Genomic DNA, 11352 nt, shown 5'->3' with positions numbered 1-11352 from the left:
AAATTCCAGTTAATTATATTCCGAGAAAAAAACACAAAAAAGCATCATTTTAGTTTTCATTCCGAATTGCGTCGAATTTTGTCATTGCAAACGTAATTTTTTTTTTATAAAAAATTTTTTTTTTTTTTTTTTTTCATTCGTTCACTGCTAAAGAATTGTAGAATAACTGAAAAAAATTATCTGTATCATAATCATCGCTTAAATCATGGACGATGAACAATTTTTCGAGTCAATTTTGGCAACCGAAAGTAATTATCATTTCAAACCGCTCAAAACGATTCCATACAGCACGTAAGTTGCAACGATCAAAGTCGAATGGGTTTCTCTAATTAACTAATATGACTAATCGTTGTCTATTTTGCTTCGTCACTATTTGTTTCTCCTCATATTTAGAATTCATGCTGTAATTTCCTTTATAATAAGTGTGCTTGGAGCATTTTTGGCATGTGTGTGGCAGAGCGATACCGATTGTGAAGAATATTTTCTTATTCTCTATTTGCGTTGCATTTTCTGGATTGTTACATTTGTAAGTACTATATTTGAATGATGTTTACAAAATTAAAAGCACAACAAATTGCTAAATGAATTGGTTGTCAACAGTTATACGATCATATCATAAAATATCATCATGAAAAATTACGAATGAATGGATATCATGAATTTTATCGTGCAACTTCATTGCACAAAGGTGTTCCGTTGCACACGGTATCACTGTGGAATACGATTATTTTGGGCATTCAGACAATCATGCAACATGAATATGGATCAAAATTTTTCGATCATTGCACCAAGAGCTTCTTCTCACCAACCACTTACATTGTTCTATTCTGTGCATTTGAAACTACTCTCCTTATTGCCGTGCATGCATGGTATATTATCAGAGTTATGAGATTCAACCGAGCAACATTGCCACCAGATGCCTATCGTGGACTCGCCGAAAGCATGGACTCGGTAATGTTATGATCTTATTTACACAGATTAAATGAATATTTACGATTTTTTTTTCTTCACATTTAATTGACTTTAGGTGGGTGTTGCAACGCGGGATACAGAAGCGAATGACTTACTCGAAAAACAGGCCGATCTTATTAATTATCTTAAGGACCACAACAATAAATTGAACCAAAAATTAATGACTCTCAATGCACAAATACGGGCATCGTCTGGAAATATACCGCAAAATTAGACACGATTTATAGTTTAATATAAATGCAACCCAACATTTTGGAAGATTATCGTAAAAACTTTTTTAACCAAATCAACAACACAGATTCAAAGTGTCCATAGTTTACTTATTCAAAACCAAAGAAAATTGAATGGTTTTGCTGGCATTTTTTTCTTTTCTTTAGTTGTTAGACGATGAACTGATCGGTGTGATAGTTGTTGCTCTACGGTGTACGGTGACATTCAAACAAAAAATGAACAAATTTTTAATTGATGTTGCTTTTATTTTAATTCGAAGATGAAAAACAAACTCAAACAATCAAAAGAAGAGTACGAAATTTTGGAATAATAGATTCTAGTTATGTTTTTATTCATTTTATAAACTACAATGAAAGTAAATTCAATAATTTTTTTATAAGTAATCAACAAACATCTTTTTTTTCTTCAATATTTTGCTGATAATGATCGACCTTCGAGTAAAAGTTGAGCGGATTTGACACGGGCACGCATTATATTCATGGCCATCGTATGTGTATGTTTCCGCAATTTTTGCTCTTCCTGTCTTGCTTCTTCACGCATTCGCTTTTCGGCTGAGGTACTTTTTGCGGAAATTTTAAAAACCATTAGTTTTTATTCAAAGTAGTTATTAAACAAGGAAGAATGGCTACTTACTCTTCAGATGTGAATGTTTTCCACGCATCGCTTTTTCGAACATCCCATTTATGACAATTTGGTATAAATTTCGAAACATCCATGTGTTCTTTCAGCTTTTCTTCGGCCAAATCGTTGATTTTCTTGCGTGAATTTCGGTGTCGCAGTATTGCAGCCAAATTACTGCGAACCAGTTTCGACGATATAAATTCGTCCATTGAATTTGGTGTCTTAGACTTTGGCTTGACTTTAATTTTGGTGGTAGTTTTCGGGTAAGCATTTTGTTGCCGTGATATTGTCGTTGGTGAAACGCTTTCGTTACAAAAACTCGGTTCAAATTCTTGGGGCTTTGCTGAATTATCAATTTCAATGGATCCATTTTGAATACATTTTTTTGAATCTGAACACCTCGATGAAGTTACGCTAAACAAATCTTTCGGGCATGATTTGGCTCTACGCACTTTTTCTTTCGTTGGTGTTGATTTTTCGTTGCAATTCAAATTCCGTTTAAAATCCGAATTGAATTCTATCGGACATGAAGCTGAAGCTGGTGTCGGTGGACTGTGAAAGCAGTTTGAATTCCGCGTTACGGGACCATCGTCATGATCATTCAAAAAGTAAATTGTATTATGCAAATTATCGCATGGATAAGGGTCGTGGTCGTGATGGTAATGATGGTGCAATTTATGCAAATGAAAACTTGGTGAACACATCGGTGACACGATAATTGGTGTTGGAATTTTCGGTTCACATTCCCAATCATCGACACATGTCAATAGTTTTTCGCGCAACGCTTGTAATCGTTTGATTGGCGACGGTGGTGGTAGGACAATCGGCGGCGGTGGGCTTGGCATAACAAACGAACTTGCACTGTGGAGCCGTTCATCATCAACATTTTCATTGGTTTCCACCAAACTTGCCTTGCTGAAACTCTGTAATTTGATTCCAAAATCATTAAGTAAGTACCCATATAAATCATTTGCGGAGTAATTTGGACGATGGTGGGACTGTGCGGAGTTTGGCGGAGATGACATACAAACTCTGTGTGTGCGAGGGTAACAGCACTTCTATGTGATGTTCGTTTGGACAAAATAAATCTATGAATAGCAAAGAATGCTGTTGGACTCGTATACACAGCATTTGCATACTATCTCCGCCGAACTCCGCACAGTCCCGCCATCGACAAAATTACTCCGCAATTGAGTTATATGGGTATAGAAAGAATATTGTATAGGAACACTGACATTGCATAAACTATTTGCTTTTTGGCTTTTCTTCTTTTTCGCACTGTTTTTCCTTTTGCTACATCGAGATGCCGACGAAACAGGCCTCTTACATGTGGGTCGCAACATTGTCTCGCTCAGGTCGCCGTGAACTTTTTTCAACATTTCAACTCTTTGCGAAAAATCGTACTCTGGCAAATGGCGAACGTCATCGTATTCTATGTTTTTATGTGGTAGAAAAGGAAGAGTTACCTCATTTTTTTTTTTAAATTAGAGTCAATATTCGAATCAATTACTTGGGATGCTTTGATAAAATTTGATCATTGAAAATGTGTTTTGGGAATTTTTCTTCGGCTTCGGTTTAACTTTCACATTTCTTTCTTTCTCTAACACTGGAATATCCGGACCACTTTTGAATCGATTCAAGATTTTTAAAGTTTCGCACAATCTTTTATTTTTCTTGTTCAACTTATTCATTTTGTTTTGTTTTTGGTGTGAAAATTATCAAACTGAAATAAAAACTTTCCTAATGGCACAAATAACTACCATTACCATTGATGAATATGTGACAAAACTATGGTAACCATAAATAAATATTAATCGAGGCATTAAATAGATTTATTAGGTCGATATTTCCCGCCGAAAATACTGTTGCCAAGTGAGTATTTGGTTGTTATCTTGAATCACTTTCAAAACGGAAAGACCTACCTTTTTGTAAAGAGACGAATTTTTTTAATCCCCATTCCGGTTTTTTTCTGGGTTATTTTGAATGGACCAGATCTGAAAAAAAATCCTCCAGTTTAAATAAAACGACCAAATGTTTTTTTTGTGTAAATTCTGAATATGACCAGTGTGAATGCGCTTATGACACTGCGATACAGTTCGAGTATCACAATTTCGCATTTGTGTTTCATTTAATTTATTTTTTTCCACTTATTGTTTGATTTTTTTTCATTGCATTATTTTACGTTTCAATGTTTTTTTTTCTTCTTCATACTCTTTGTCATATTTCATATATTTTTTCAACGATTCTTTGTCAATTGTCTGGTCTAGATTTTTGTTTTGCTATTTTTTTGCAGTTTTTGAAAATTTTCTGGTTTCTTGTTAAACTTGTTTCGTATTGCAAATAGACTTAAATTTAACAAATTATAAATTTCTTATCCGTAAAAGTATTTACAGTAAGTGAATCATGTTTGCTTTTACATCGTATTAATCTGATTTTCTATTAATATTATTCAGCTGTAAAAAAAAGAAATCGCGCATATCAAATGTTTTTTTGTTTGTTTTAGCTATGCATGCTATTTCACAAAATTTCTTGCAGCTGTGATAGATTGGTTTTGACAGGGGAAAAAAACATCGGGATAAAAATGGATAATGGCTTAAAAAATACTCAAAGACACAAATAGTTCGTTAAACGGAGCAATGTAAAGAAATAAACAAACGGGAAGCCAAATAAAATATTTCTAGTTCATTTCATATACATATACAGATATAGCTATAATCAATGCTGAACCATATTTCTGTTTCTCTGTTGTGAATAACATTTGGTTTCCGCTTGCGTATGGTATTTAATACGCTCAAATTCATTTGGCAACAACAATCATTCAACCGAACTTAAATTTTGAGCGAAAATATCGTTTGCGATCGATATATTCTCAACTTTCTTAAAAAGAAATTAAATGTATGCTCTGTTACGTTAAGGAAGAATATATAGATATTGATTCTCTTCAAGAAAAATAATATTTCGTTTAATAAAATAGTGCATAAAATAGTTTGATAGTCATTTATAACTAAAACTATCGAAAACAAATGTGTGTAAAGTCAAACGAGCAAAATTTCTATTAAATTGATAAAAAAATAATAATAAATCAATAGATGATTTAGATTAGGTTAGAGGTTTTACTTTTTTTCTCGATGGCAACTTTACCGTCATTCGAATAATCAACAATTCATTTCGTTAAGTTTCTATAATCAATCGCACAAAACATTGCTTCTTTATTTGTGGTGCATTGAGGTGGCTCTCTTTTTGTTTTCGTTTGTTTTTATTTCCCCTCAAGCTCATTGATGTTCGTAACTTGATTCACTGCACTTTAATTTGCTCACAACACATATACAATTTACTGTTCTGTGGTTACTTAACTAAATTTATAAATGTTTTCATTCCTAATCACTAAATGTTTTCTCCATTGTTTTTTTAAATTTTTCGATCAAAATCGTGTAAAATTCTAAAAGCGTTGAACTTATATAAATATAATTAATAGTTGAAATTCTCATTTGAATTTATTATCGTTTAGTTCTTCTTGATTTCTTAGATAGAAACATTCGGACCATATTATGATGTTTTCTCTTTTCATTTCTCACAAACTATTTTTTTTTTTTAGACTATAGTGTAATGTTGAGTTTTGCATAATTTTTAAGCCATTAGCAGCATTTAACGGCGCCATGAGCGATCTTCTGCTTCCTCGTCGTCCTCTTCGTCCTCCAAACGTACTTCGGATGTAAGATTATCATCATTTACAGTATCATCCAGTAACTCTTCCTCGGTTGCAATCTTTGGTGGCTCAGCATTTTGTACAAACCAGGACATCTGAAGCAACAATTCAATTGAATTAATAAAAAAAATCCATTTTAAAATAACAGTGTGTAATACATACTTGTAATTGTTTATCGTTAAAACGTCGTCCACGTAGCATTGCCTGTTCGGCGTTCAATCTTGTTGCATAAGTCAATTTCAGATATGGCGTTGTTTTATCAATATCATTTTTGGTGATCTCACCGAAGTGCTGAAAAGTGGGGAAAATATTTATTGTTATTTTTTTTTTCATTTGGATTCCATAGATAAACGATTACAACAAGAGAGAAAACGAAAAAGGTAGTGATGAATGCAGACAAAAGGAGACAAAGATAAAAATGGTGAAAGATGGAGAAGAAGTAAACTAACCTTAAAATGTCCCAAAACGGCGTCACATTCATCTGAACTGAATCCAGCAACTAAAATCGTAGTTGGTCGACGATCAAAGCTTGTCGAACCGGGTGGTGCCGGGCGAACGCGTAAACTTCGTGTTGGTGGAAATGGGATTTGCTTGGATGCTGTGCCCAAAGTTTTTTGCAATTCTTCCAAACGTTTTTGAATCTCGGTCGTATCATTTCCATCCTGTTGCTGAGCAATCAGCTCAAGTTCAATGTCAAGCAATTCCTTCTTTTGAAGTTCTTTTGACTTGATGAACGGATGTGCCTTAACCGGATGTTGCGCTGGTTGAATTTGTGCAGTTATCTGTGCTTGATCCGATGCAATTTCCTTATTCAAATTATCGATGTTATTTTGTAACGATTTAACTGTGGTCAACAGTGTTGTACGTTGTGGATCTGTGCTGTCCATTTTTTCGACTAATTCAAGACAAGTGCGCATCTGTTTCAGATAACCTTGTAATAATTCATGTTTTCTCTTGTGAAGCCCATGTGCCAGTTGAACGGCCGCTTTGACCTGTTCCTCCTTTTTCTTTCGTATGGCCTCGGGTGCGGTTCTGGTGATGCGACTGTTTCGATTACGATTAGTTGTCAAGGCGGATGCGGGAGGTATAACCGTTGGTGCGGTTGTTGATTTCGTGAATGTTGCATTTGACGATGCATTTGATGCATTATTATTGGCTGCGTTCACATTACCACCGGATTTTGTGAATTCCGTTGAAGCTGGCGTTGGATTAGCGGGCACAGTATTGTTCAAACTATACTGATTGCTCTTTCGTCCAAAGCTATTGATGGTGTTGTCTTCTTTTGCATTTCCGCTGGCATTTACATTGGAATTGGCATTTGGCGTTGCATTGTGATTGCCATCGACTGTACCAGCTGCATTTGTGCCGGGTGTATGCCAAAATACTTTGATAAAACGATTATTTAGCACAGCTTCGGTGCTTCGATATGCAACATTTGCTTCAGCATGCGTTGAAAATGTTACAATAGCTGCTTCTGGATCTCCTTCATACGAAACTTGAATATTAACAATTTTTCCAAATTTGCAAAAATGATTGTTAAGATGGGCGATCGAATTTAGACCACGTGGAACTTTTCGTAACTCAAGTGAACAATTATTCTGCAATCCGACTCGATTTGGTGGACCTAAGCGACTATTGATTGGAAGTTTACGTTTGGTCGGTCCTTCAGCAACGGCAACCGTATCTTCTGGTTCGTATCGTCGTTTTTGGCTTGCCGAAATGTCACCGCCTGAATTGGCTTCAACCACTGGTACAGAGATGAGTTCACGTTGCAATGGTGTTGTACCAGCATTTGGTGGAAATGGAAATGGCGGTGCTACTCTGTATGCAGCCGTTGTAGGCATTCGTTGAAATGAATTCAATGGTGCATTGTTTGGTGGCCCGGTACGATTTGGACCATTCAAAAAACTGCCACCTTGAGCCCAAATCTCCGGTGCATCTGGATTATATTCGGCCGAACGGTGCGGTGCTTGAATTGTCATCAGCGTTGGATTGTTAATGTCTTCCAAGACAACTGGATTCACTCCATGGTCCCATGGACACGTTTCACCGCGCATGCAATAACCTTTCTCATCAAAATCTCTGCATCGGTCATTTTTCTTTGGTGGTTGCGGTGACAGCGAACGGGCACCTTTACATTCCTCATCATCAACGGCTGGTGGTGAATCAGAGCGTTTATAGTATTTAGGTGATCTTGGTTCGTGGCCTGAATTTCGTCGAAATGGATTTGAGTTGGCCGGTGATTTATTTCGATATGAATGCCCCCTGGAACCGTACTTCTCACGTTCACCGCCACGCCGTAATGAGCCACGTGGCGATCTTGAACGGCTTCGCGAACGAGCCGAACGACGTCTTTGCTCTTTTCGATGGTTTTCATTGTCGTTTCCATGTTTTACTGGGCTTATTGGACTCACGTCACGCAATTTTGTTATTGACGAACCAAGCGGTGATGAATTAATGTAATCGGGATCGTTTTCGTTAGCATTATTTTGGTCATTTGGTACAACAGGACGTGGTGTTCCTTTCATATTACGAGCTACGCTTTGTAGACGAGCTGGATCGAGACCAGCAGCCACCAAATCGGATTCATTGACTAAAGACGATGATTGTGTTTCTTGAGATGATTGTACTTGCTCGGAATTTGATGCTTCAATTGCTATATCTCTGTCTATGGCAGTTTCATTCAGATACTCTTCAGTAGCAATCATTTCGAATAAACGAGTTAGAAATGGCTTTGTTTGGACACCCAAAAATACATCCAATTGTTCGTTCATACATTGCTGTAGATCTCTTAGCGGTTTCTCCTTTTTCAATAATGCCAAAACATAACGAGCTAAGGCGGCCGGATCAGCTTCACATCTGAAAATAAAATCACATTCAAAACAATATTATTATCAAATCGAAAAAAGATTTCATAATAGTTTTCATGTTATTGCACGTCGCCGAATATTTTATATTCACGACAGAACGGCAAAATAAAATTTATAAAATCAACAAAATTTTACTGAAGAGTCGGCCACACCGAACTATTCACGTTGAGCATTTTTATTTTTACAAACGATAAATTTAGAACACAAAACAAAACTACAACACAATTTTAAATATAAACACGAATACTTGGAGAGTACAACATACGAAAACAAGTCATGACGAATGAAACTTTATAATCAATACCGTATGTTTAGTAAAGACAAGAACATTTTTTCGAAGTGACTTTATTTGTTGTTGTTGTCTTTTTCGCATTAGGTCTAAAATAGACATATTAAATGAAGAAAGAAAGAAAAAAAAGCCAAATGGTAAAACGCATCGAAATGCTAGCCGATCACACACAAAGATTAAAAGTATATTTTTGTTGCTTGCAACGAATGCATACACGTATACGTATACACGCACGGCGAAACTGCAGTACATCGTGCATATACATTGTGAAAGTGAAAAAGGAATTTATGGTAAAGGCTCACATACAAACATACATGCATAGGTAAGATTTTTTTTCTCTTTACATCAAGCAATATATTTTGGCTGCTTTTAAAAACTGTTTATTATAAATTGCACTGCCTCGAGCAAAAAAAAAATGTAACGATGTGCGAGAACGTTTTCATAAATATGAAATATTAAAAAAAATGAGCTGTTGATAGAATGGATAGAATTTGCTGACCCGACAGAAAATTATTTCGTACCGTAAACGCCAGTCCAATAGAGTAATTAACATTAATTTATTCACATGTACAAAAAAAAGTATCGCCTTTATTGCTTCAGTCAATGAAAAGCTGGTCAGTGTATACATGAATAGGCTAGTAGCTACAAAGTTATTTCTCAAGGCGACAACCTTTTGATACTTATTCACAACTGTGAGATACATATAATGGTACCATTTAACTATTATGATCGCGCGCACATTTACATCTACAACAACATAAAGCAACAAAAAACTAAATAAAGTCATATAGCAAATAAGAGAAAGGAAAAATCGAGAATTAATCCACATATGACGGCAAAAAAACCTCATATTTCGAAGAAAATATTTTTTGGTGATACCAAGTGTTTTCACGTCATTTCAGTAGATTATTTTCAATGATTTGAACCTTGTCTCGTTCAATTGAACTTTCAAGCAAACGAGAGAAAGAGATAGACAGACACACAGAGATATAAGCCTATAGTTTGATCACTTACAATGGGTCTAGAACGACTGTCAGCCATGCTTTTAATTCTTCTGGATGATTTATCTGCATTTTTATTTATTTATTTATATTGAACACACATAAAAAATGGTTAAATCACAAATATTCACTTTTAAAATCCTGATTATCTTTTTGCAGATTGTATTTTATGTTTTTTTTTTGCTTCTTTTTTGCACTGTATCTGCTTGCCTTTGAAAATTGTATTCGTGGGCCTTTTTTGGGTTTGATTTTATTTTTTTTCGGTTTATTTTTTCAAGAATCGATATTCTTGTAAAGTTTTTCGATGGTTCAACTTGAAGAACTGCTCCGAACTGCTCCTACGAAGTGATTTTGCACCACACACGAAACGATACGCACGATTACTATTTCCTACGTATCTCGCTCTCAATAGGTCGACTGGTTGAATGTTAAAGCACAATATATATATATAATTTTTTTTTTTTTTGATTTTTTATACTGATGGAGTGATTTTATTAAAATAATGCGATGCAATCTTAATTTCAAGTGTTCACACAATCAAAATTGGTATTTTTTTCATGTGTAGCCTTAACAGCTGTCTAAATGCAAAAAATACCTTTCGATTTACACGTTCTGAATAAAAAAAAATTTTCACTTCGTTTTTGTCTTCTCTTGCTGTGTCTTAATTCATTTAAGTTTATCCTGTCTATGATTTTTGCATTTGGTTTTATCACAATGTTGTAATTGGTTTAAACGTGTTTTTTTTTTAAACTATTTTATAGAATAAAGTTAATTAATCTAAATTAGGACTGATTTGAAAAAAATTTGTACACCATAAGAAAAGTTATGTATGTTGACTTTCTCTCGTGCGAACTATTTTTCACAAAATATGGCGGCCATTTTACTTTTTAGTGGCGTTTGAATGTGTATACACATATGCAGACACGGGCTCGTACACGCACACATTCACAATGCTGATGTAATTACGTTTGAGTAGGGTTGTGACAATTTTATTGCGTCGAACGTGGTATGTTTATACAAATCGTTTGCAATTTTTGGCGAAAAAATTATTCGATAAAATTTAAATGATAATTTTTTTTTGGTTAGACTTCTTTTTCCGAACGAATCAATGGGAACTTTGATGATTCACATGCGATTTTTTTCGAATGAATCTGAAATACACAACCATGAATTTGACGTTTCATTTATTAGTTCAAAAACACGAAACGTGTTGCTGACGTTGCGTTTACATTAACGCTCGTCCATATAACGATTTTGAATGTTTGAAGTGTCGGAATGTATTTTAATTCAATTCCAAAGCTGAAAATATTTTTAAACCGATGACATTTTACTATTGGATCTACAAAATGGACTTTTTTTAAAAATAATTTTCTTAAACTAATTAAATGCCAAAAATTAATCTATTGTATATTCTAATCAAATTGATAAATGAACTCAACGCTGCGAAATTTTCGAGTGCGTTCTCGAAAATGCTAGAAAAACTGTAGGGCTAACGAACTTTATTCATATGAGCGCGGGAGAGTTGCACCTTTTTGGCTGCATAATTTTCTTATGACTTCATTATAATGAACTTCGGATGCATTATTTTCATGAAAAAAAAAAACGAAGAAAAAAACAAAAATACAGATTTGGGATTAAGAGCGCCCAAAAAATTAACCAGTT

The 11352-nt window shown here is 34.7% G+C and overlaps 3 protein-coding genes across 4 annotated transcripts; 1 reads left to right on the top strand and 2 right to left on the bottom strand.

Annotated features, from left to right (window-relative positions):
* Positions 1 to 133: 133 nt before the first annotated feature.
* LOC116347580 (transmembrane protein 192-like) lies at positions 134 to 1586 on the top strand. Its single transcript, XM_031778231.1, has 4 exons — positions 134 to 291; positions 394 to 526; positions 601 to 951; positions 1028 to 1586. Exons 1-4 carry the CDS (start codon positions 206 to 208, stop codon positions 1184 to 1186), a joined length of 729 nt encoding a protein of 242 aa, XP_031634091.1. The 5' UTR covers positions 134 to 205; the 3' UTR covers positions 1187 to 1586.
* Positions 1587 to 1608: 22 nt separating this feature from the next.
* Positions 1609 to 3477, bottom strand: LOC116347514. The gene is made up of 4 exons (XM_031778110.1): positions 3335 to 3477; positions 3060 to 3256; positions 1837 to 2747; positions 1609 to 1762 (listed from the first exon to the last, which is right to left on the bottom strand). The coding sequence occupies exons 1-4, from the start codon at positions 3360 to 3362 to the stop codon at positions 1609 to 1611; spliced, it is 1290 nt and encodes a 429-aa protein (XP_031633970.1). The 5' UTR covers positions 3363 to 3477.
* Positions 3478 to 4917: 1440 nt separating this feature from the next.
* Positions 4918 to 10742, bottom strand: LOC116347644 (zinc finger protein swm). Of its 2 annotated transcripts, XM_031778333.1 has the most exons (5): positions 10286 to 10742; positions 9704 to 10107; positions 5980 to 8389; positions 5693 to 5821; positions 4918 to 5625 (listed from the first exon to the last, which is right to left on the bottom strand). In XM_031778333.1, exons 2-5 carry the CDS (start codon positions 9760 to 9762, stop codon positions 5470 to 5472), a joined length of 2754 nt encoding a protein of 917 aa, XP_031634193.1. In that variant the 5' UTR covers positions 9763 to 10107; positions 10286 to 10742; the 3' UTR covers positions 4918 to 5469. The 2 variants fall into 2 exon arrangements, with proteins under 2 accessions (XP_031634193.1, XP_031634192.1); XM_031778332.1 differs by having other exon boundaries at positions 9704 to 10742.
* Positions 10743 to 11352: the final 610 nt, after the last annotated feature.

This window comes from Contarinia nasturtii, unplaced genomic scaffold (genome assembly GCF_009176525.2).
Source record: "Contarinia nasturtii isolate CC-2019 unplaced genomic scaffold, AAFC_CNas_1.1 Cnas_scaffold_1964, whole genome shotgun sequence".
Lineage (NCBI taxonomy): Eukaryota > Metazoa > Arthropoda > Insecta > Diptera > Cecidomyiidae > Contarinia > Contarinia nasturtii.
This window is presented reverse-complemented; position numbering and strand designations above follow the sequence as displayed.